A 27,990-nucleotide genomic window follows, 5' to 3' on the forward strand; every position below is an offset into this window, starting at 1 on the left:
TAATTTTAAAGTAATATAACTTGAATGCTAAGTGCTTGTTAAAAATAGCTACAATAAGTAAGCAATCACCGCATCATCCTGATAAGTAATATTAAAAAAATCAAAAAAATTACATTATTTGGTTTATGAAACAAATAAAATTTTGTTAATAAACAACTAAAAATATTTGTAATTATAATATTTAAACAAATGAAAAAATTATATATCTAAATAAATAATAACAATTGCTCAGATTTCACTGTGTGTTATCGGATATATAGTTTGGATTTTAAATGCAAAGTTAAACACTAAAAATAGATAAGTAAAACAAACTAACCTAGAACAAATCGAACCTTTCTTTGAACGGCGCTTTTCGTTTCCTACAAAACAGCTAATCATAATCGTCTGATGAAATCTAAAACTAATGTGAAACACAAACCGCAAACGATAGGCGCTACAGGTAGAATAAACAACTGCCACAAGAATCCGCCAGTAAACGGGTCGAGTTCAACTCTGGCGACAACATGTACAAACTTGCTTGGAACGAAGCGAAACTATCCTTCTGAAGGGTAAGAGCAAACTGAGGAAAAAATCATGAATGAATGCTTGCGTAGTAAAAACCTGAACAACAGGTGGGTATCCTTTCCTCTTCAGTGTTGCTCCCCCCTTCCCCTACCTCATTCGTGATGTTTTGGGAGTCGTCTGATATCAGCTGATTCTTTTTCCTCCCAGTTACCTATCGTTTTCAGTTTCCTTTTGATTATCGTAGACGCACGATTTTTTTTTTTTTTTAAATAAAATAATAGTTTAACTGTGTGAAAGCACTGTCATGAAGTTCGTATGTGATTTAAATATAAATAACAATGGAACAAATAAACTGGTTATCTAATCACGGTTATGATTATTTTCTTTGTCTAATTGGAATTTTAAATCGTTTCAGTATCAAGTTAAGACCACGGAGATAATTAGTAAATTGTTTTCAATAAAAGTTTAAAGTTAAGAATAATTAAATAACAAAAGTTCTTTTTTATAATAATAATCCTGAATATAAATAACACTTATTGTTAGTCGTTATTAAAAGAATGAAAAATAGATAAATATAAAAAAATTCCAAAGATCTTTAATGAATGTTTACAAATTCACTCATATGAAGAAAAAAAGAACAAAATAAGACATTCTACAATAATTATTATGAGTCAAAAACGAAGAAAGTGTTCCCTCTTCTAAAAACAAGCCAACAACAAACCCGCTCTCCTGCTTACGTAAGTAAATCCCAACATCTCCCTTAGTTCTTTGCTTTAACTTTCACTAATACTATATTAATCTAATTTTAGGACTGAATTAAAAAAATACTTATTATAAAGAAAAATTAACGTTTTAATACATTTCATAAAGTTTTAAAACTACTTAAAGGCATTTTTCAAACCCCAAATTCCATTTTTATTTCAAATGTTTACCAGTGTGATTTTTTCTAATGCTAAGCCTTTTGCTACATACTTTTTTCTTTCTTTTTTTTCTGCTTAAATAATGAAAATAACTAGATTTTATTTAGGCACTTACGTAAGCATTGCTCACATTTCTCCTACCCTCCTTGTCAGCAATAAATAAACAAATCACAAAACCTCTCCTTCTTTCGATGCTTACGTAATAATTGAAGGGCCAAAAATTTGATTCCTTGTCAGTTTATCATATTTTTTTTAATATCTTTCCAACGTTCAACAGCTTTGCTAAGAGTTCTTGATTACATTTTCTTTAAAGTATTTCCTCGTAATGACTTTTAAATTATTGTTGCTATATTCTTGCTTAATGCGTATCTTTTTCTAAAGATAAAATTGCGCATTAATGAACTAAAAATAAAAAAAAGTGCATTTAATTTGTTATTGTTATTATTATTTTTGACAAATTTATCACAATCGTTTGATAACGAAATGTCAGCTCAACAGTAACAGGCAGTATCGGTTTCACATTTATTTTAAGATCACTTCGTCCAGTAATTAAGGTCGTTTGCAAATGAATAGTTTATATATTTTTTTTGGTTTTTCGAACGTAATCAAAATCGATTGCTTACTGTTCTATCGATTTCGTCATTAGCTCGTTAGTTGCTTACATTTCGAAAAATAAATCTCATAAATAGTTCATAAAATTAAAATTGTTTACAACAAAGCATAAATACAGATATATTATTTTGTGTTCTTCAATGATGACGTAATTTGTGCTTTGCAAAAATGGTATCTAAACTCTATGCACCAAATTAATTAATTTTCTTTTATTATGTTAAGAATAAAAACATTTCTCCCCTAAAAATACCAGATGTATTGATGTCTTTTTAGTCTGAAGTCTTTAGTTTAAATTTAACGAACAGCGAAACTTATTGCTCACTGCTTACTTGAATATATTAAAATTAGCTTTTGTACAACTTACAAATTAGTACTATCACAAAAGTGCCTTTTTTAATAGGCCAGCTGAATACCCGCATTTCATATATGGTTAAAAAAAAGTTAACAATTAATAAATCGGTATTAAACTACGCATTTCTGCCACGAAATTGAATGACACGAGCGACGCAATAAAATAAATATTAAAAAAAAAAAGGATCCAATTTTTTTAAATCAAAATTACGATGAACTATATTCAGTATTATTCAGCAGCGAAAATGGTGGAATTGGTCGCAACCTACTCATATTTAAAATTTACAGCAATCAAGAAATTTTCCTTATTAATTTTGCCCTTTAGGATAATATTTTTTTTTTCATTACTAATATAATTATTTATGACTTGCTGATGCCTGCGACCTTGTCCGCGAGGAAGTACTTTTCTTTATTTTAACTATTTTCAAAAGATGTTCCCGATATTGTCTAAGGTCTCTATGTATTGAATTTTTTTTCACTAGAAATGTCATATTTTATTAATAGAAAGTTTTTTTTTTTAAGTGATTTTTCAATAGGATAAAAAATAATAAATGGAATAAAAAACTTTATTTAATTAATTTTTTTAGAGTGCTTATTGCGAGAAAATGTTTTAGGTATGTATGTATGTTTGATCTATAGGGTTGCCAAAATTTAGGCAAAGTTACGAAAGTATTAGCGAATTCTATAGATTATGAAGTTAAACAAAAGCAGCAAAATCAGCGGATTTTCAAGCAAATTTCATCTCTCTCATTTTCCCCCTAGGTGGTTGATTTTCTAAAAACGTTGAAACACATATTTCTTTCTTTCTGGTCAAAAAACTAAACATGAATTTTCATTATGCTTGTTTAAAAATCGATAGATTTTGAAACAACCTTTCAACCTTTATTTAACTCCATAGGGGCAGAATATCAAAACATAATTTCTTAGTGGGTGCCTACGTCATAAAAGGAATCCATTGTCCAAATTTCATGTTTCTAGCTTAATGAATCCGTTAGTCTGTCAGTGCATGTCTTTTTATGTATAAATAACCGATGGCGATGAGTTTACATTATTTAAGTTTATGGAAGCATCACCACCCAACCATGGCTCAGCCGTAAAATATCCACTTTGGTGGGCGGATCATAGGTTAGAGTCCATTTGCCGTCGGGCTAACCGTGGGAGGTTTTCATGGTTTTCCTTACCATATAACGCAAGTTCTCCAAGAAGGTAAAATTTCTCCCAATACTTTATCTAGGAGTTCCCTTGTCTTCTGGATTGGGTTCAAAATTACAAGGCTACGCAGTTGAACATTGGCAGCCGTAAACCCAAAAAATTGGGTCAGCTGTTCACCAGCGGTTATAAAATAGACTAAAATTTGTGTTTAATAAATCATTTGTTGATAAGTTAAATTTACGTTAGTTTTACTTATAGCTTGGTAACGGGCATCATACAAGCATAACTTTAAATATAATCAATACGCGGTTCCATGAAAGCCTTCGAAAAGCTAATTCGGATGTATGACTCTAACGTGAGTCACATGCCATCTTAGTTGATTTTGCTTGAGCTTACTTGACATAATATTTCCAAAACTAATAAACAACTACTTTGTCATAAAGAAGTAATTAATTTCATTAAATTAGCAACCGATAGAATACGACAACATTTTCTTTCACTCAAAAAGTAGTAAACAAATGATAATGAATTAACCAATTCAAAAAAAAAAAAAAAAAAAGAATAATTTTACTGTGAGCAATTGACGTAAGATTTACAATACCTGTAATCTAACAGTGAAGTAAGAGTCTTGAAATTTAATTGAAGTCAACCAGTACAGAAATTCGCTTTAAACTTCCAATTTATTTTTTATTTACAATTCTAATATTCGATTTCTTATTAATAATGAAGCAATTAATTTCGAAAAATTAGGAAATAGAATGCGAAAGCGACATCTTCTTTCCCTCAAAAAGTGCAAAGCAGACGATACTGAATCAACCAACTTATATAAAAAAAAGAGAGAAAGAACGTCATAAAAATAAAAGAACTGAAGTGAAAAGAAAAACAAAAGTTATTCTTTATCGGAGCAGAAAAGAGGATTGTGTTCTTATTCATTAGTGAGGATGACGAGGATTAAAAAAAAGGGGGAAATAAATATCACGATTGCGTCACTGACAATTAATTTTCCGATGTAACACACATATCCCGGATATCAGATGCTATGCGTTTAATTAACTTTAATTAGACGATACAGCAGTTGTTCAAGCGTTACGGTTGAAGTTTTTTTTTTTGTTATAAGTCACCAATTTCTCACTTTGTCAACAGAATAACTAATTTAAAGGATCAAACATATATATTTTAGCTAAAAGGTAAAGTAAACGTGCATGAATTGGATTTTCGTGATAAGCCTAACTGTAATGAATCACTGCGTTTATTGATTTTTAAATTAACACATTGTTGCCAAAAATAAGAATGCAATAATGGAACATAATTGCGTGTCTGATATTTTACCAGTGGTGTATAGAGTATTGATCCATCGATCCATGACAAATACTTCATAATCCATGATTTTACTGCAAAAGAACCGTTTTCAGCCCGTCATTGTACCCTCGTGTATTGTATTTTTATAATAATAATTGGAACATTTTTTCGCTGTACACTGGTAGGAATCTTGTTTCGTATTGAACAATAATATCGTGACCGAGATAGCCAGGTTGGTAGGGCGTTGGACCCATGTCTAAGAGGACGTGAGTTCGATCTCCGCCTGCAAAAGACGTAAGACAAAGAAGTCGTAAATGGTGACTAGTGCACGTTAAATCTGTCGAGTCACGAAGTCCTTCATCTTCCCATGACAAATCATATCTCTGGTGGTATTGAATTATAAATTGATCCTTCTCCAATGAAAGTCAAAATTTCAATCTGTGGATGAATAAATGGATGTATACATGAGTTCGCCCGGCTGTGACGTGTGAGTTTCTGATTTTCCCTTTTATTCAGTTTTGTTACGGTTATTATTCCACAAAAAAAGGTTTTGAAAAAAAAAAAAAAAAAAAAAAACTTATTTTTGCATTGAAAATATTGCGTACCTTTTAGCATAGATAGAAAATAAAAGTAAAATCACTATTCATTTAGCAATTATTGAGTTGTTGAAAGTATACCTAATTAAACTTCAATTACGTTTCTTTTATGGAATTTCTTATAGGAAAACTTAAACAAAGAAAAACACGAAACAACCTGCTCAAGGCTGTTCAAAACGCGCAAAATTTATTTTTCATAGTGAATGAGCTCAAAGAGCTTTTCAAGGACAATGGATGATGAAAATTTTGCATTATGGTTACCATATTCTGCTTTTTTTTTTTTAATCGTTCTTTCACGCTTTTTTTTTTTGTGAAAATAATTGCACGTTTATTTATCTAAGTAAAAGCTTAAAATGAAATCAATAATTACAACTATCTTAAAAAGTATTCAAAATAGATAGGTGAAACAAAATTGTTTAGAAAAGTTACATTTTTAAAATCAATATCTTAGCTTCACCCCCTAAACACACACATCATAATTTCATGCGAACAAATTTTAAATAAATATAATTGACTTCATGAGTTAAAATTAAACTACTCCAAAAGATATCTAAAAAAGAAACTGATAACATACATTTCAGCAAAAAAATTGCACTGTAAGTTTAACAGTATATGTGCCGCATTATATGTATAGGTCACAAAAAATATAACAGTATATGTCATAAAAAATCTAAACAAAAAGTAAAGAAAAATAAAATAAAAATAATCATATTATAGAAGTCGTAAACTAAAAACATAAATGTGACAAGTTGAAATAATTAATGATAATAACGACAGTACATTTTAAACTTTTATAATTATCATTTAAATATTTATAAAACTTTAATAATTCAAACTACCCGATCAAAATGTAATTGGATGGAATATTAATACTACTTCAACGAATATTTAAAGTAATACTGCTATAAATAATTCTTATGTTTATTATTCCACATCCCATTATCATTGTTATTATTTTAATAAATTCTGTAAGTACACAAAATACACATATATACACAGAAAAAAATGTAATTTTTTTTTTTTTTTTTTACTATTAACTTGTTTTAAATAACGAAAAGGAAAGAGGAAGCAATGTTTCATTCAAAGAAAAAAAATATTGACATAATTTTTTTTATTTTTTTTTTTAATCTTGACCATTTAAATTTATTTTGTTATAATAAACTTTTATGAAACAATTTACCATTGTCTCACATTTTAAAGCAGCTGTAATTTGAGGAACTAAATATTCATTCGATAAAAATTTATTACGTCCAATAAGAGGAAAATCAAAATTTGAAAACGTTTAAGTGATGAAACGGAAATTTATGACCGCTATTCCCCTTTTTTTATATGTGTTTGTCGTCGATTTGGGTACAGATGTTGAGAAGAACAGATGCTAACTTGACCCGTGGCAGACCGCTCGTAACACTCTTGCAGATGTTATAAATCGTTTGCAGCTTTTAATATTATTTCTCAACACCTGATGGCATCATTTGTATTGAAATGAAAAGCAAACGTTCAATAAAGAATAGTTAATATTTAATATTATTTTTCACTAATCAACGATCGAAGTGTAAATCTTTTTAAATGTCTTGGCTCGTCGAATAGTTGCTTTAGACTACAAATTTTAGCTTAAATATGACGTCAGTTATCTTTCGATCTTAAGCACTGTCTAGATATTGTATACAGTGTCAAATAACAAACCGGCAAAGTATGAAAAATTATCATTTCGTAATTTTAATTAGTATGATTACGATTTATTAGTACTAGTTGAAAACAACTTCTTGGTGCAACAAGTAGGTTTCTATTTCAGTTTGTTTTCTTTAATAAGAAAGGCTTAAATGTTTAGTAATTGTTATGTATTTTTAATAATAACTAGAATAATACGGATGATGTATCCGCAAAGATGTGCGAGTCATTACCCTATACTCCCTACACTGATATTTAAGTTTTATAAAAATTGCCTGACAGTGATTTTACAACCCAAACGCATTTAACAACCAGCTCTTTTGTTTGTCATTTTTTTAAATAATAAAAAAAAAGTTCATTCTTGACTTTTAGTTTTTAGTTCAAGTAACAAATTTTAAACGTTTTTCATTATAATTGCAACCAATCGAAAAATCTTCAACAAAGAGAACTGGTCGTCAAAGGTCGCTGGATTGTGAATGAGTTGCCCGGTATTCTCTACGCCGATTTTTCTATTTGGATAACCAAATTTGTAATAACCAAATAAGTTTGTAAATATAAAATTTTTATTTCATAAAAAATTTGATCTATTGAATAAAGAGAATGTCATATTTCTTTTGTTATCAATTTAGTAACATTCTTTAGAACGAAAAACAAAGCGAAGAAAAAATAATGCATTGTTTTTCTCTCCGTGATTTACATCCCCCTAACTATGGAATCATACTTAATCTAAACAGTGAAGTAGCAATTGTATATAATGCACAGACAAAGAATAAAATAAATCTCATATTTCAAACTTTGTCTTTCAAAAACAGGAATTGTCAACAATGCCTAAATATTGTATACAATTCCAGAATTTCATACATTGCTAGTAACATACATTAGTATTTAACTTCATTATTTTCTTTTTTTGTATTGTTGAAAGAAATATGATCAGATGCTTTATATGTTCATTTCACAGTTTAAATTTATCGATATGTTTTTTATTTATTTTTTAGTTATTTTTTTATTTGAATTTTTTTTCTTCAAATAGCTGGGTTTAAAATTGTCTCGCAACGGAGATCGTATTTCGTTGAATTGTGTGTTAAATGAAAAGAAATAGTAAGTTATAGTCTTTATTCTCTGGATTGAAAATAACAATTAAGATGAAATTGTAACTGTTATATGAATTTATACTTGAATAATTGTTTAGAACATTCTTACAGTTTGTCTAAGGTGAGAACTCCCCCCCCCCCGGCCACAAAGTCTGAGGCCGTCTGCTGCTATGGAAACATGAATAGCGTATATCAGGGAAGGTAACTTCTCTTCACTCTAGGGCTAGGGCTAGTACAGTAGACCGAAGAAAAATATTCCTTTTTTCTCACTGACCCGAGCCGAAACCTGTCCTAAACAATGACCCCACACAACAGTTGAAATCGTTACCACAGTCACCGCCACGGGTCCAGATTAATGGCTAGGGGAGTTCTTAACTCTTTCATTCCGGTAGGGTCTGAGATTTTGAGTTCCCCTGTTACGGCAGTTTTCAGAAGGAAGGTTTTTCACTTGAACTCGACCACGGTTCCCACCCATTGAGATAAGTAAAAGGGGTGTAAATGATTCTCCTTTCTCTTCATTGAAACTCGGTCTAGTGGGGAAAAAATGCATGCAGCAACAAATTGTTGGATAAGTTTAAAACACCCCATTTACCAAAACGTTAGTTCAGCACTTTTTTGGCGACGAATAACTAGAATTGTAAAAGTTTCCTTCCTTCTTTTTTTGTTTTCTTTTTACATCTTTTCTATTGTTTTTTTTTTTTTTACTCGATTTTTTTCACAAAATCATGAAATGTAAAAAGTTTAGATAAAAAATTGCTCTTCAATAAATTTTTTATTACATTGCATTATTTCAAATAATTCCTGAATAATTAATTTAGCTTTAAATAATATGTATACCATACCTCACAAATTTCTCTGTTTTACCACTTCCGACATCGAATCTCGAGACTTCTTTACTCAAATTTTATTTAACTTAAAAATAATTTGAATAATCTATTATTTTTTATTAAATGGAGATTTTTATTAAATAGTTTTTTAATAGTATATTGCATTAAATTTTTCAGAATCTTCAAGATTAAATTATAAAATTTTGCTCAATCTTAAAGTTTAAAGATTAATATTTTGCAGAATCTGAACGATTTAGCTATCTTAGTTTTATAAATGAGAATACCCATGGCTCGAAATGATCAGTTGAACAGTCCCTAAAAAATACTAGATTTTATTTTTTAACCGTTTGACGAAGATGAGACACCGGTGTTCCTTTTATATATAATTTTTCTTGCACTCAAATTACCATCTATAACTTATTTCAGTATTTTTTAATTGTAAAAAACAGTATGATAGTTTCTAAAAAACTCTGTTAGATTATCAGAATTATATTTATACTAAAATATGAAATATGAATATAATAATTTGAACAAAAATTTTATTTTCATACATGTAAAAAAGTTATCCGAAATTGATTTTCAAAATTAAAGAAATTGAAAATTAAAGAAAATTGTTTCTTTTAGATCAAAATAACTGTGTGTGAAAATAAAGGCAAACTTTAAAAAAAAATATATATAATGTTTGGAAGTGATCTGTGTTTGGAAGATTTTATCTAACTCAGAAAAAGATACGGGTGTTTCATGCTCTATTTCATAACCATAAATTATTAAAATGCTAAATATAATATTTTTCACTTATTTTCAACCAAATTGTCTTAGTGTAAACAAATTTTATACTATTTGAGTAATACTTTTTGATCCCCATAATTAGATTCAGAGAGAGTAATAGAAAGGCATAATAGTTAAAGGTATAAGTTTCAATCTTTCTCTTTACTGATCTATGAAGGCCATATATTCCAAATTATCTTTTCCTTTCTGACAACAATATTTTGAAAAATATTTATTTTCATTCTGAGGAATCACCTGTGTATTGAAGTTTTCATAGAAATCAATAGTTATATGAAATAATATGCATATTCTAAGTGGACCTCTTAAGACAAAAATATTATTTCTTTTCATTAAATAGAATTATCACTCAAAATTATTAAATTTTGAGTGATAATATTTAGAGCAGCATTTTATTGCAGAGCACATCTAATATTGTTCAATAAATTAGTAATAAAACTGAATGATATCAAAACCTGCGTTTTCATCTTTAAGAACTAAGCCTTTACATAATGTGCTCGCTATCTTGTAGGCAAGAACATTCGGATAGTGTCATCGGCTTCATTAACTTTAAATTAAATTATAACAAAAACTATTCCCGCATCTGGTGGCCACAAGTTATCACATTTTATTTGTGTGTAGTCTGTTTAGTATCTTTTTTTTTTCAGTGAAAAGAAATCTGTAAAAAAATAGAATACTATCATCTTAGCTTAATTTGTATATAATTATCAGGCATAATTTACTTTTAACGGTATAAGTGTAATATTAAGCAATTTGTTGACATTAATATTTGATAATGGAGAATTTCAAAGTTGTTAGAATTCCTTAAATTCATTTTTTAATAAAAATAAAAGAATTTTCTTTTGTAGTTTGAAAGTATATTATTTAGTCTAAGTTTTAAAATACAAGTCTAGTTACAGATTCTTTTTTTTCTCCCAATAACCACTTTTGACGTCGAATCGGAATTTGTTTGCGTAAACGTTCAACAATAAATTAAAGAATGTGGTTAGTTCTTCACGGTTAAATGAAGCCCAACTGTTATTTTTCTAAGAAAATGTTTCTTGCTGGTTGCAATCCTTTTCAGCAAAAATGGCCAAAGTAAAAGTGGCTATCTTATGTCAAGAAGTGTTTTGCATAGTATATTATTATATTCTCATTACGCAGCAGGTATTCGTCTTACACGCCTCAACGAACGAACATAAATTGCGCAAAAGGGGGAAAGTATGATATGAATAATGACCTTCGGCCTCTTCCACACTTACACACCTGGACAATACTTCAGGGAAGTGGAGCGCAGGGGGGATTTTGAATACTTGTTGTAACCTTACTTACTGGCGAAGTTCAGTTTACTTACAGGCGTAAGTACGCCAAAATAAAGCCTTTACTTTCATAAAATCACTCTCAATATTTTAAGCCAATAAATTATGCAAAATATTTTTGTGTAAGTCATACAGTATTAAATTTAAAAGAAGCAAGTTTTAAAAAATAAATATTAATTTAAAGCGATATTAAATAAAAAATATTTCACTTAACTTTACATTTTATTATTCCCAGAATGTTATTATTATTTATTTAAATAATGAATATGATGAATCATGAATGTATCAATAGCAGCTACAATAGCAATCCGTCTACAGCAATTCTGACTGTAACCATTTTTAAAGAAGAAAATGTCTTAATAAGTACCTACCAAAATGTAACGAAAAAGGGTAAAAATTTTAATTGTGAATTTTAGTTGAATTTAATTTAAAATACAACAGATAAGCTTAAGTGTAAAATGAAAGGAAGGATAGATAAATCATGAAATGTAATAGTCCTGTTTTTTAAATAAACATCGTTTAACTTAAAGATATGTTAAAGAAAAAAAAAGAAGAAAATTATTACAAGTTCTTTTAGAAAAAAAAAGATTAAGTAAAATAAGCAAAATTTTGAGAAATGAAAAGCACAAAAATAAAAAAAGGCTTTTAATACTAAAATACAAAACTGTACGAACTTATGATGCGATGTTTGCTTTAAAATTTTGATGAATTCATCTGACGATTCACTTTGGAAACATGAACTCAGATAGAAATTACTTCTAACTTTAAATAATATACAAGAATTGATTTTGTGATTACAAAATATTATAAATTCGCTTTTAGGAAAGCTAAACTTTAATTCTTTAGAACAAATTCAAGAATTGAATGAATGCGCAAAATGCATATTTTATATCCAAATATAAATTATATGTTTTCTACCATTTAGTTTTGAAATGGTAGAAACTGTATTGGAATGAAACAAACGTTTTTGTTAACTTTTTACGTAGTCACAAATTAGATTTTAATATAAATTACAATATACAATTTAAAAATATTATACAAGTTTCAAAAAAAAAAAATAAAAATAATAATAAATAAATAAATAATATTAATAATAATAACTTTAAAGAAATAGCATTTTTAAATATTTAGTCATTATTCTCAAAGTAAATTTGTACTCTGACTATAGAAAAATTCGTGTCCATGAGTTTAGTGTGAGGCAATAATATGTTTTGTGGCCAAAATTCACAAATGCACATAAAGAAAAAAATAATAAGAGAGATAAAAATTTCTCTCTCTCCCTTGTTTTCAATTTTCTACAAAATAAAGTAGCAAAATGGAGCAAAAATACATATTATGAACCTTAAATTTTCTTGGTACTTTTTTTTTTAAAATCATGTAACCGCTAAAACAGTAAGAAGCTATTTACTTAATTTAATCAAATATTTCCTATATTTCTCTTTACATCTTTTATTCTTTGCACGGATTTTTGCTATCTCAAAATGAAACTTTTGTAAAGTCACTAAAAAAACGTTCAAGTTTTCTTGATTCGATATGCTGCTAATTTTGAAAACAGTTGATACCTTTTTAACTCATGGCTATGCACCGGTGTTGTATAAAAGTAACGTGTGTCAGTGAAAATGGATTAATCGAAGTAGTCTTGTTTGTTGCACAGTCTTGTCAAATTTGAATACTGATTAACACAAATGAATCACAAAACTAACATAAAAAAGTCACAAGAGAGGAAGGAGAAATGCACTAAAAAGGCACTGGAAAAGAAGAACTGGTTAGTAAAGTTCTCGTAAAAAGCATAACATTAGCTATGTAAATTTAAAGACTGATTCGATGTGATCTAACATTTTCGAAATAAAGAAAACATTGCAAAAGTTAGAAAGTACTTATATTTTAAAATATAATTAGTCAAAAAAATATTATTTGTACAATAATAGATCCGTAGGTGGAGAGAAAAATCAAAACAGAGGCCTGCATGGAACAGAATAGGGTTTGCAAAGGGCTGTAGAGCTATAGAAGGAGAAGAAATCCCTATACAATAAGTGTACTTATCGATGCTTAGAAAATTTTTAGAGCTGATTAAGAGTGAGTCTGTCAAATAGCATGAAGTGAGGACAGTTCCTATCCGTTAACTTTAAATTAATCCTTATGCATTTATTAAATTTTTAAAAAATAAATCTAATATCTTTCAAATACTAACATTTCTATCAATGTTTAATTAAATTAAATGTCTGTATTTATTTTGTATATATTTTTGTTATCTCTTTAATCTCTCTTTTTTTCCCTTAATAAATGTTATTTGGATGTTATTTAGTATTCATTTTCAAAATTATCGAAGCACTACACATTAGTTTTCAGAATCAGAATTTTCATCAAAAATACTTAACTGTCATTAAATATAATTTTATTTAATATCACTTAAATTTTTGACTGAAAATAATTTTATTTTCTTCTTTATTAATCTAGTTAATTGTCTTAAAATACATTTTACTCGTATACACATTGATTTTAAATTATATTTTTCTCAATTTAAATTTATATATATATATATATATATATATATATATATATATATATATATATATATATATATATATATATATATATATATATATATATATATATATATATATATATATATATATATATATATATATATATATATATATATATATATATATATAAAATTTAAATTTTCATTTCAATATTAAACATTTCATTTGATTTTTAAGAATTTAAAATAAAGGAAAGAAAGCGTTATAAATAAATACCAAAAACTTTCTTTGAATTAAATTTCGTTAAACTCACATGTCTCAATTCCATTCAATGTTCGCTAATAAAAGTTACGAAGAATCATTGTAATCCAACGAAACCATTAAAGCAAAACTTAATGTAAGTGATCAATGTTAGTCAATGATTGTGTTAGGTTTGGATAATGATAATTTTCAAATTTCATAAACAGAATCTATTTTTAAATCGCCTCTAAGGCATTTTTCTATTAGCCCTTGGAAGAGTAGAACTGACTTGTTAACAGCATTATGGCTATTATTCTGTAATGTCTTTTAATTTTTTTTTCATTAAAAAATTCCATTATCTTAGCCCAGGAATAAATTTATAAAATAAAAAGATGTACAGAGCGTTTTATTCTGAATAACTTTTGATCTTAAAATCGAAAAATTCTGAACTAAGATGCAATATTCCTAACATAACGAAAGATATTCTATATAACAGTGAAGATGATAATTTAAGTTTCAAAACGGCACACAAACATGACAAGTACGATAAATTTGGAACCGTTTTAAACAATTTTTGTACTATTTTAATATGTTTTATCTCGCTTTTAGAACAAATTATTATAAACCAAAAATTCTCTGCATTTATTAATAAAATTCACTCATTCGAGGATGAAATCTTATAAAAAATAATAAATAAGCAATTAAAATAAATAAATAAAAATTAATAAAAAAAATTTTTTAGAAATATTTTTACATTTTAATAAGATGATGATATCGTATGTGGCAAAGATACCATTTTAATAATTTCAATCTTAGTATTTGTCCATTAAAAATTACACATTTTTATACATTCTAAAATCTATGCTTTACAATGAAAAACTGTTAAAAATACTTTCACCGTAAACTTATTTTAGAGTAAATAATCTTTAATATGTCTTCTAATTAAACCAAAACTTATCAGCTATTCTGACATAAAGAAGGATCTTAATATAAATCTGTCCAATTCTGCCCCATTTAAACAGATTTATTTAACATTTCTCAATATAATGTTTATTTATTTATTATATGTGCTTGTAAAAAAAAAACTTTGATTCTAAATTATGAAAATAAGATTCTATCAATATCATACTTTCGTGAAGAATCGGAAGAATTAAAAAAGAAAGGAAGGAGAGAATATTGAGAAAGAATATCTTTTGGCGAAAAACAGCCAATTTTGTAGCTACCCTTTTAAACTAGTCCCTTTGAAATGTATTTCCTACTTTCTTTTCCCTCCCGTGACGAATTTTGGTAAGGAGGAGAGTTCGATAATTGATGTCACTGATTGAAGGGGGTAGAAAATTTTGCGCAGTTCAGGTCGACCCGCCTCAACTCAGTACCCTTTCCAACCGGCTCAATCATTCACAACACACATCGGGAATTCTTTCCCTTTTGTATAGCGATTGACACCACTATATTCTTCGATCAAGGTGTGCTGGCCTCCTTCTCCGAAAAAATATGAATAAATAAAACGGAAACTGTATGTGAATCCTTCTTGCTCGTATATTTTTAGAAACATTTCGCCCTAGATAATTTTTAAAAAAAATAATTGCTATCGTAATTTTACAAATGTTATTAATTTATCTATTTAATTATCTTTTTCTTATTTATTTCTTACGTTAGAATGCTTTAATAAGTCACATAGGTGCTAAGCATTGTTTATTGTTGCAAAAACAAAAGTTTATATAAAACAGAACTAAAGTAATTCAGTTGTTTTTAAATTTTCTCTATAGAAAAAAAGTATAAACGATAAAGAAATTAATACAATTAAAGATACTATCTGATTAATTTTAACATTTTGGAAGGCTTTTTCTAAATTTTAAAAGTATTTTTTATTACACTCAGTTTTTTAAAAAATTAAATAAATGAATAAAGTAAACAGCACATTGGAGCGGGAAGGTGATAATGTCCATTCCGTTATATTAACATTTTAAATAAGACCTGTTGATACTTGAGTTTTTTTAAAAGTAAAATGTTTCATTTATGTTCTTTTTTTCAATATTAATGTGAATAATTTTAATAAATAGAAATAGTAGTATGTTACATGGTTAATAGCATTAAAATAACTTAAATCTTGAAAGAAAATAATAATAATAAATAAATACACTGAATAATTTTTTTTTGAAATTTAATTAATGAGGTAAAAACATTTCTAATTTCTTAAAACAAAATAAGAAGAGATACATGCAATGTCAGAAAAATCAGTGCAAGATTAAATTTGCTACAACCGCAAAGAAACATCAAGTTAAGCCATATTTTCTATTCAACTCTAGCCAAAGTATTGTGCGATTCAAAATTTGATTAACGCAAAATGAAATTCATTTATACGTTGCAAAAAAAAATTACAATTTTTTTATAGAAATATATCACTTTTTAGTCTTAGACTTACTTTGAATAATTATTGCTAAATTATTTGAAACGTGTACCATTGTTTTTTTTCGCAATAAAATTTAAAGCATAATATTTACTTCACTGATAATTTGAATATAAATTATTATATTATACTCGATATGATTGTTTTAATGCAGACATGTTTGTATATAATAATATTTTTTTTTATATTTTGCTATATTGGAGACAATAGTTACAGACAGAAATCATACGTTTTGGGGCGGAAAAAAAATAAGGCACAAATCGTTAGTCTAGAAAACTTCTAGAAGTTTTTATTTTATACTTTGATTGATTCCAGGCGAAAATCGTTTAATGTTTGAACGCGTAGTTAGTGATTCTAATCAATGACATAGCAAGGTTTTTGATTTTCATTCACAGATAGGTAGCGTCTTAGGTACAAATTGTGGATTTTTATTAGATAGCTCAGTTCTTGTAAGTATTGCGGCAAAACTTTTCGTGAACATTGTATACAAATTCCAGAAAATTCAGTTGGGAGCAAAAAATAATACACTAAACTCAGCAACCACCAAAAAATAAAATAATTGGTAGAACAAACTGGAAGATATTTAGGGAAATGATAAAACGTCTATTGGTGATGAAGGAAAATGCCCAAATATCATTTTAATTACTCACAAAAGGTAGATAAGGACAGAATAAGATAGATAGAGGAAGCTACGAATAAGAAAGGGATGAAAAGGTTCCTTTCCTAGTTTTTCAGGAATACGAACTTATAGAATGCATGGTGTCATAAAATTATCCCCGCTCTTTCTTCCAGGCTAACAGTAAATACTTTTATACGTCGTCTAGAACAATCAAACTTTCAAAATATTTTTGAAATAGAAACGATTTTTTAGAAATTTTATCCATTCCTCATATAAGAAGAAAAATTATTGCACTTTCTCCTAAATTAGAACACATAGAAAAACGGCAGACCACATTCATTCATAACGAAAATTACTAGACTTAGTCCCCCTCGTTTCCTCCCTTGTGAAATAGTTGATTTTTATTTATTTTTTAATTTAAGCATACATAGACAAAGAGGTTATTCAAAAGAAAATAAAAGGAAAATTATGACTGACTAGAACTAAAGTCTTTTTCAAATTGTATTCAAATGATTAATTTATTGACAAAATTTGAAATTTATAAAAATTGCTAAAATCGAAACAGAACAAAAAACTTAGGTAACTGTTTCCAATTGCGTTATTAGAAAAAAAAAAGAAAATTTAAAAAGGAGAAAAAAAAGCTGAAAAGATAGCAAAACAACTATTGTTTTCTTTTTAAGAATTTTCTTTAAGAAAAAAAAAATATTTGATTACATAAAATATGATAGAGTTTTCTTATGTCTACCAATATTAATCATCAGATTTTGAATAAATTGTTTTGAATTAATTTCAATTGAATGGTACCATTGAAATAAATTTATTTTATGAATATGCTTACATTTATTTAATGGTTGATTTTGTGAAGTGATTTAAAATTTAAATATAACTATACAATGTAATTTCTTATATCATTGAAATCTTTAAAGTTTTAAATTGTAATTTCTGCGCAATTAGATTTTTTTGAACAAGTATTTTAAATTCCTTAGAAGTTCTGTTTTCAAAATCTTTATTAAATATTCTAAATATTGTTAAATCTGTTTTAAGATTTGCTGCCAGCAAAAAAAAAAAAAAAAAAAAAATTGCCCACAATATTTAAAATCTTTTAATTTTTAAGTACATCGTTTTTAGACATTAAATTCCATTATTTCTAATAAAAATCACATTTCTTATTTTGAAAAAAAAAAATTTAAGAAGAGAGAAAAATAACTAAGTAGAGGAAGTTTATTTCTTATAATTTTCTGTTTCTACTTTGCATTAGTAACAATATATGTCTCTGCTTAATTATTTACTTACTTAATTATATTTTTTTTTATGTATGGATAAAAAAAATTTCTAGTTTTTTTCTTAAATCTATGGGAAACACCATAAACTAGGGTACGTAGTCGATCAGAGAAGGTATATATGAAATTGAAAATGCATGAAAAATTTGCACTTAATAAATTGAAGTATATATTATTTTCCCCTAATTAAAACAATTAAAATTTAATTAACTCATGTTATTGTTTAAAGAGAGAGAGACTAACAGTTGAATTATTAGACATTATTTACTAAAAGAAACTAATTAAATACAATAGAAAAAGTGTAATAGAAAAAAGGCTAGATATCTTTAATTTTATCACCATAGAAAAACCAAGAGTACTTAGTTAATATTATATTTATAAATCTGATGAAAATTGCACGACCTTTTGGTTTGACAGTGTTTGAATATGAATTTCTCTAACTTTTTTTTCTCCAATATCAGTTTTATCTATATCTTTTTCTTAAGGTGTTCCGTGTTTTTTCCTTATTTTTTACGATGATCGCTAATCTCTCTCTCCCAGAAAAAAAAAAATAGTATAATTTTTTCTTGAATTTAAAAAAAAAACAAACAGAAAATGAAGTGGTTGAATTTTGTGTATTTTTCTTTGGTGACGTTTACTGTGTGCAATACCTTACAATGCCCTTCCGCAGCTATTGTAATTCCACAAGTAACAATGAAGAAGGAATAGACAAGTATTGAAAGAATTTCTGCCTCTGGTAACTGTGGGTTAGTAGGATAGTTTAGATGCCCTGTGGTGAAGAGGAGTCAAAAAGCTTTGTGAAATTTTTCTATGTAAAGCAAATAGTGGACAACCGTATTGTGCAAATCATTACTCAGAATACTTACAAACATTAGTCTTTCCCTTGCCGCGAAAAAAAAAAGAAAGAAATATTCCTAAGGGAGTACTACCACAGTAATATAAATTTGAAATAAAACACTGAATGATTTTTATGAAGAAAAAAATTATTACGCATAATTAAGAAAAAGAAAAAAAAAGAAAATATTTATTATTTAAAGTTTGTAAAATATTAACACTAATCATTAGCATTTTGAATAACATTAAAACAGTTTGATATCAATGAGGTTGAGAATCAATGAGAAATAAAAGTAGTATTTTGATCGATAAAAACTTGATTTTTGTATGACAAATGAAAGGCTTTCAAACATTTTCGAAAATTTGTTAGGTCGTCTATTTCTAAACATTTTCTGAACAAAAATAAACGAAAAAGATATTGAAAAAAGTAGAAATACTGAAAATTCCTTAGAATAAATTCGTATCTTTTCTTACATTGAAATAAATTTGTAGTCATTAATGTATTGTATTTTCAATATTTTTATGCACCATAAAATATTAAAAGATAATGTCTAAGTTTCTTTATTCGCGATCAATATAGAGTAACATAACGACGCATATCATAATGAAAAATATAAGTTTTAATGTTGTTATACATTTTTAAATTTAAAAAAGTAACTAAAACAAGAAATCAGTCCTTTTTCAATTTCAAACCTTTTTTTTTTCCTTTATCGATTTATGCGGCGTATTATTATTTAACAATAAAGCATTGATCTTTATCATTCGAAAGTTTTATGTAAGTACTCCTGAGGTTTCCTTGTGTACCTGCTCAAAAGCACATTAATTCGTATATGTACGTATAAAACACTACATTTCCTCTGTGTACTAGATATATTGTTTTGAAAAAAAATTCCGCGAGAAACTATGTAATTGAAATTTTATTCCACTTTTTAATAAGAAAAATTAAGTATAAGGTAATTGCTCAAGCATCATAACCTCCAAAGACTTGAGAATAAGAATTGTATTAGGTAATTAAGTTGAAATATCAAACAAATTTCTGTATGCCCTAATAACAAACGCTTTTTTTTTCTATTACAAAAGTGTTTTTTTTCCTTCTTTCTTTTATTTATTCATTTTTTTTTTAACCACGGATGTATTTTAACAAGTGTAAAAGAAATGTTAATCAATGTTTGACAGAATTAATTAAACAACTTTCTCATTCCTATGAATAGCGAATATTTAATGTGGTTAGAGTGAAGTACAGTTTCGTCAGTTTAGGCTATTTTGGCAGTAAACTCGACATGGAAATCCAATATGGCAACAGTTTATTTTACGTTTCAGTTAAAAGAAAAAATTTTAAATTCATATATACTTATATTTAGCACGATTTTAACAAGTCAAATTGCCACAAATGAACATGGTTCTTCTTTTTTTTTTTTGCTTCAAAAATAAAATTTCATAATGTGATATGAAAAAAATTATAATTTCGTTTTGAAGTTTATAGTGTTAATGCAAAGAAAAATTATTAAACCGAAGAAATTAATATATGTTCCATAATTATTCGAAGTTTGCTTAACGGTTGCTCTATGACAAACTCTTGTGGCTAAGAGAAAAGAATTATTAAAGTATAGCAGCTCTTAGGAATTCCCGCGAAGAATAAAAAAACGCTATGTTTTAGTTTTAATTGTAATTTGACACAATTATAAATTCTTATTGATTAAATAATTGTAAATACTTTAACATCAATTCTGAAAAACATTTATTTATCTATTTATTTTTTATAAAAAAGGGCTGTGAAGCATTTCGTTATAGCACAGGATACGTCCATTTGTTGATTTAAAACAGTGTCTTTTTTGTGAAGTTTGCATTAGAAGATAAAATTTGGTGTTTGGCGCTTTCTCTAAGAGCCATGCCTGCAATTTTTAAAGTTAAGAATAGCAACCTTACGAGAAAACTTTTCAACAATGCATAGGGAGGGAACTAATTGATGTTAACTGACAATCCTATTTTCTCCCCTCCCCCAATGAACCCCAACAACCGCGAAGCTACCTTCCCCACCTTATATACCTGGAGAGTCACGAAACAACACCTATCCGGAGTTTGCATGTAGATGTTTTTTCGTGACGCTTCGGAAATAAGGGGTTAATTTAGACAAACTTTATTTGCATCACATAGTTCTTAATTATATTATAAGACATTTATCAAGAAATTTTTTTAAATTCGATAATTCTAAATTAAATTAAAAACTATATTATTTATAAACTCTATTATATTTAAAATAGGTAAAAAAAAATTTAAAAAAACATGAATGATTGCTCAATACATAAATTTCTCAGTTTCAATTTTACTTATCTTTTTTTTATTCTTTTAAATGAAAGAGCTCAAAATCGTCTGCCAACTCAGGTTTTATTTCTTAGAATAACTTATATTGAATGAAAAGAAAAAGTTTCTCCTCTAGGTTGAAAATAACAATTAAAATGAAATAACTGTTTTAATGAATTTATATTAAAACATTTACGATTTACATGTATAACACATAATTCTTTTTTATATTGTAAGATAATTATCAATGTCGAAATTTATTTTTATGCATTAAATTTAGAACTTTATTTTTCTTTTTAAAATTGACAAAGGAATGTAAGGCTTATGTCTCAGTTTCAATTTCATTGACCGTTTTTTTTTGGTTGTTGTATTCGAACAAATGATGAAAGGGTTGAAAATCGTCTGCCAACAGAGATCTTATTTCATGGAATCGCGTGCTGAAATGAAAAGAAAAAGTGAGGTTAAGAACTTTGTTCTCTGGGTTGAAAATAACAGTTAAAATGAAAAAAAGACCAATTGATATTCAACCTGGAGGCAGTGTATTGAGACTTTCTCACGGCAAAAGGAGACCGGTTTGATAGTTTTTGATATGGCTTTGAAGACGTTTACGAGGTCAGGGTTGCCATTTCCACAAATTGTTTGATTCCCGAGAGTGTTTTATATGGTTTAGATTCGCTATTTTATTTTCTTTAGCCTTGCTTAAATGGTATCGGAATGAGTTTAGTGCAGCGTGAAATGCAGTTCCCTTCCACTTCATAAAATTTCGTTTTAAATTCTCAAAAATTAGAAAGTGTGTGAAAATTCCAAGGAAAGAATTTCATTCGATTTTTTTTTATTTAATGAATGTTTTTAGATTTCTGCATGAATTGTTTAATTTTTTTCTTATTTTAATATTATAAAAACGAAGAAATTCACTTATAAGAGATTAAATTAATTCGAGTGGCATAGAAATTTTGCCGAATTTTATTTATTTATTTTTAAAAAATGTGAAAATTTTTACACCTATAGTCTAAGAATCTAAAAACTGTTGCAGAAAGAAGAATAAAATGGATGTCATTGTATTGTACATAAACAAATTGGAATAAAATCGAAAATGATAAAGTGTGGATAGATCAGAAAATGGGTCCTTATGAAATGGACCATATAGAATATATTTTTGTTAAATTTAATATGTAATCGAAAAACCCAGAATAACTCATTTTTTTTATATATTAATATCATTATATTACTATATGTTACGATCTAAACCAATTTTAATTGTTGCAATTTGTTTGGTTTAGTGTATTTGGGGTGAAAAATGGTGCTTAGCAAAGTAGATTAAGATAGATTGATCCTATAATTAACACGATCATCATCAATGGCTCGACAGCCCAGGGTTGGCCATGGCCTTCTCAAGAAATTGTTTCCAGGCTAACCTTTTCCCACCCAACCAGTTTTTAAAACCAAAAGGTCTTTTTCTAGGCCATCTATCCATCTCACATTTGGCCTGCCTCTTTTTCGTGTGCCAACTGGTCTGGCATTAAAAACTCTTTTTCGGTACGGTTTTCTTCCAATCTGATAATGTGGTCAGCCCATTTTATTCTTTGTCGTTTAATGAAGTTAATAATGTAAGGTTCATTATAAGAGTGATAAAGTTCTAAATTTATTCTTCTCATCCACAGATATTAGTTTTGACCTGAACCAGGGAAAGATCAAACTCCAATTCATTACCCCCTGCAATATTTAATTGTTATGAGAGCATGGAGGACTTTATGACCTGACAGATTTAACATGCACCAGTCACCATTTACTACACGAGGAGTCTTCGGCCGGTGGGAATTGAACTCACGACCTCTTGAACATGCGCCCAACGTGCTACCATCTACGATATCCCGGCGATATTAAATGTGCATGAGGGAGACGAAGGAGTGAATTGGGATAATAAATGCAGGAGACATTTTGTGAAAGATCCTGTTTTTGTGAAAAAACTATTCATAATTTGTGAATATAAAATAAGTGCTAAGTCACATTTTTTCAACCCGGGTCCTACTTTTGTGAATTTGTGCAAATAGGGTCCTGTTTTTGCAAAAATCGCTAAAAACCTTTTCAAGAGGTTTTTAAAATTGTAAATAGATACAAGATTCTGCTCAACAATTGCTGCTACTAAATTAGAGATGCAACATACCAATATTTGGTATTTAGTCTATACTGCTCAACACAGAATATTCGTTTCGGACGAATAATGGAAACAAAATCACTCACATTTTTAATAATTTCAATTGACATATTTTAAATAACAGAACTTAGTAATGTCTCACTTTTAATGTGTTACGTAATACAGTAAACTTAAACGATTCTTAAATTTATAATATTTTATTTAAAATATTGCAGAAGTTAATTGTTATTTGCAAATATTCTATTAATTAATTTTATGAATAAATATAAATTGATCAATTATTTATTTACAAAAAAAAATATGCTTTAATATTAATAAGAATATGCACACGATGTTTGTAAAAGTAGAAATATTTTTTTAGAATACTACATTTGGAATTGAAACTTTGTTTGTCTCGAACGAACCGTCGAAGGGTTGATTCTCGAAGGGTTTATTCGATTAAAAAAACAATAATGAAGATAAACAAATTTGTGAAGGGTCCGTTATTTCTTCTAAACAGACCCCTGAAATGAAGAGTATAATTATGAAGAGTAATAATTATGAATAAATGGATTATGGTATTAAATAATTTTATGACGAACGATTGAATCATGAGGTAAAAACGTTTACAGAAATGCCTTGATTCACTCGATGCATTGATAAGAGTGTAGCTGCTTTTAGTAATCACCAACACATGTAAGAGACCTAATAACTAATAATGTTTAGAAATATGAGTAAAAAGATGTGATATAATTTTCACTTCCTTATAGACGGCAATAGAGCAGTCATATTTTATGACAACTAACAGTAATAAAAAATTATAATAATAATAATAATTCCACTTCATTTAATGACTCGTACGCTTCCTGTAATCTTCTTCGATTTTGTCACCTTTCCCAAGATGGAACAAAGGAGAATTCCACGAGTGTTCCATAGAATAAGAATATTGTGAGAAAAGAACACTTCCCTTCTCATCACATAAATAATCGGCAAGAAGCTTTTTCTTTATTTATTTATTCATATACTTATTCCATAGTAGTAGCATTCGCATCAACGGGCACATACATAAGTCTCACTAAAAGGTAATAAACGGGAATTGTGCGTGAACATAGTCAGAAGCCAATTTTGTTTGAGCATGAACTACTGGATATCGTTCGGGCATAGCTTTCTTTCTTCTTACGCTTTAACCACACCTTCGTAATGAGATTCCGTGTTTCCTTATTGTTCTTTTTATATACAATTCTCATTAAGGATGGTATTTTGTTTAGGTGAAAGGAAAATTGGACTGGATGTTTTTATTCCGAAACTTCAAATGAACTGTTTCTTTGAATTGTTACTGGAGATATGACTTCCAGGTTGAATACGGGCTGTAATTTTTTTTTTACAGACGATTGAAGATGTGGTTAGTTTAAGCTAACCATTTTTCCTTTTTATCGCTTGTTGTAACAGTTTAGATTATATGAATGAAATTAAATGTGTTTATTGCTGGAAAATTTGTGAAAATATTTTTGTTCAAATTCATTACGATTACCATTTTTATTTTCACAAACGACAGCTAAGTTTCTAAACCTCGTCCTTAAAAATTTTATTGTTCTTAAGAATACTACTTTTATGGAGTAGTAAATCTGTTGCTAAAATTTTCGAAAATGAAATAAAATATTAGGTTTTTTTCAATCTGAATAAACTCATTCGATGATAGCTGAAGGTTACTCAATTGGATACTTGCACTTCAAGAAGAAGATCAGCAATACCCACGCATTTCATTTTCTATTCATTTCTATTGGATACTTGCACTTCAAAACGAACATCACGGATACCAGGGCTAAAGAGAATAGAAGGGCTGGTTCACTCCTTTGAAGTATCTCTTGCCGCGCCGATCCTCCGACGTCACTCTAGTGACGTCACTTTGGCGCAAAGCTCGCACTTTTACTTCAAGAACGGAGCGTTTGGCCTTACTAGCTCTAACTAATATTGGATCATTTCTTTTTGCGAGATATTCTAAGACATTTGTTATTTTCTATAATGACTTTCCTTAGTTTTTGCAGTGAATTTACAAGAATTTAAAACTATTATCGAAATCCCAGTTTGCGCGATTGCAACTTGCAAAAATTCTGATATAAAAACAAAAGGAAAAAGTATAATTTTTCGCGTGTTCCCTAAAGTAAATGAACAACTATGTAAAGAATGGATTCCGAAATGACACAGTTAATATAAAACCGCAATACGTTTATTCTGTCGTAAAGAACTTTTATAAAAATTCATTATCTAAATGGAAACCGCCTCGCTACTTCATAAAGAAAGGCAGGTGAAAAGAATTAAAAAATAGATAAAGTCAAAGAAAATTAAAATGTAAGTAGAAAGTATAAATAAAATATATAGTATATTGTTGAAATTCTCCTGATTTCATAACATATTTTTTAATGTAGTTATTCTAAATATTTATGATTTTTTTTAAAAATTATATTCTCTTCAATTTAAATATCTATATATTATATCATCGTGAATTTAAATGTCTATAAACAATTGTAAAATTTCTAATGTCATTATGAACCTAAATTATTATTTTGTTTCAGTAATTAGCGTTTAAGGTTGATGTTTCCTAATGATTAAGTATGAACAAATTGCTATTAACGACATATTTTAAAATCAGGGATTCTAAATTTAACTTAACTTATCTTTATAAAAGAATATGTAGATAAAAAAAGTGTCGATATATGCCTTCATTTTTCTTAATAGTTAAAGTTAAAACTGAACTTTTTAAAATAAAGTATTTATCGTGTCATTTTCACCAACTAGCAAAACATTTTTATAAGTTTAAAATGGTATTTTTTTAATATAATAACCAAGAAAGTTTTTTTAAAACTATGTTTATGAACGGAAATAATGTGTTAATTACGTAAAGTTTGAAGGCTAATAACCAGAAAAAGTCTAACTTATTTTTACAAGAGAAAGATGCAAAGTTACCATATCTTTGCTTGCGATCTCCGAGATCTGTAGACACAGTGACGTCATGAGGAGGGAAATCGTAGCTTCAGCTCTAAGAGCGGAGTGAATTAGCCCTTGTATTCTCTTTAGCCCTGACGGATACCCCCACATGTGACCTATAACGTGACCGCCATCTGGTTGTTTATGAGCAAAACGGCGTGTTAAAGTTGAGCTAAATTTTTCCGCATAAGTTAGAATGTTAATTAAATATAGTGCCGTATCGCACATCGAATTTGTTGAAATATTTCTTTCTCGTCTACATCTTTTACTTAACTTACATTTATTATTTGTTTTGTGTACCTGGCAACTTCGATGCATAATTAGTTTATTTATGTTCCACGTGACTTCGTGGCTTTCCTTATGCTAAGTAAGAAATATATAGTAACAGATTTAAAATCTTTGTGAAAGAATTTTCGTCGAAGAATATAGAATGTGTCACTTAAGATAATTGACACTTGACAGGCTTGGCTTACTCGAAATAGAACAGAAAGAACAGTTACTAACGTAAACAAATGCCACGTTTCAGCAACCAATCAGTATTAAGATGCCCACAATACGTCACTTGCAGGTATCTCATTAGGATTTCATTTATAAAAGTAAAGTAAGTAAGACTAATTTTTATCTAAACTAGTAAATAAGTATACAAGTTAGTGCCGTAAAATATTTCAGGAGTCTTCCGAGCTAAGTTTAAAATAACTAAGCTATGATGTGAAGCTGAAGATTCAAACCTATACATCAGTTATGCAGGGCCAGTGCTAAGAATTTCAAATTATTAGTCATTAAATTAGCCAAATATCAAAAGTATTCGCCAATTTTCGAAAGTCTTCGCCAAATGCAAATCTTAACAATTTTTTATGATTCGTTTTTCTCATAGAAAACTATTTTACGATAGATAGTATGTTTCTGGCTTTTATTATTTGGACCCAATTCTAATTGGTTATGCGCCGCATATACCGAAAATTTCTGTAATCGAATAAAAAATACTGATTTGTTAGAAAATTATATTTTGACGTAATTTTGAGGATCGACTTATATACGTATTTTTCTTTCGAGTGGAAGAAATCATTATCCAAAACACAATTTCATTCACCAAGTTTACGATTTTATCGCATTTGGCGACGTCTCGAATGCCTAGCGCGGTCCCTGGTTATATAGATTTATGATTGAAGATAAAAAAAAACATGATACATAAATAAATATTATTAACGTTCTACAGTCAACAGCGCGAAAAGTATTGATATTGAACAAAATATTTTAGTGATATTTACAATTCGAAAAAATAAGATGATCAATTTTCAAAACCACGAAACATCAATATTCCGTGAATGCAAGCTTTTGTACTCAGGCCAATGTCGTGCCAGTCTGTAAGGATGTAGACAGAGAAAATTGGTGTGTGTAGACTATTTTTTTTTTCCTTTTCTTTCTTTTTCTTCTACAGTTGCATGCAATTTTGCCAGTTAGACAGTTTCTCGTGGTTAAAAAGCGAACTCGAATCAACAATGGTTTGCTTAATACAGTTTTCTGAATTATACATGGATTCTTACATATATTCATATATATGTTACCATGAATGATCGAAATCAAGAGAATGTCGAAT

At 28.0% G+C, this 27,990-nt stretch overlaps 1 protein-coding gene across 6 annotated transcripts in view; it reads right to left on the reverse strand.

The window, feature by feature from the left end:
* Positions 1-27,990, reverse strand: part of Traf4 (TNF receptor associated factor 4) — a 226,097-nt gene that overhangs the window by 39,013 nt on the left and 159,094 nt on the right. The window contains exon 1 of one of the 6 annotated variants that reach the window (XM_016060060.5): positions 317-704. The exons of 4 other annotated variants lie outside the window; for them this stretch is intronic. In XM_016060060.5, the coding sequence (XP_015915546.1) occupies positions 317-378 (62 nt within the window). In that variant the 5' untranslated portion in view covers positions 379-704. Of the gene's footprint in view, positions 1-316; positions 705-27,990 lie in introns of those variants that run through there. One more of the 6 variants, XM_043054014.3, reaches the window with a different exon arrangement.

Source organism: Parasteatoda tepidariorum, chromosome 2, assembly GCF_982258835.1.
Source record: "Parasteatoda tepidariorum strain Cologne lab strain chromosome 2, Ptep-v5.0, whole genome shotgun sequence".
Lineage (NCBI taxonomy): Eukaryota > Metazoa > Arthropoda > Arachnida > Araneae > Theridiidae > Parasteatoda > Parasteatoda tepidariorum.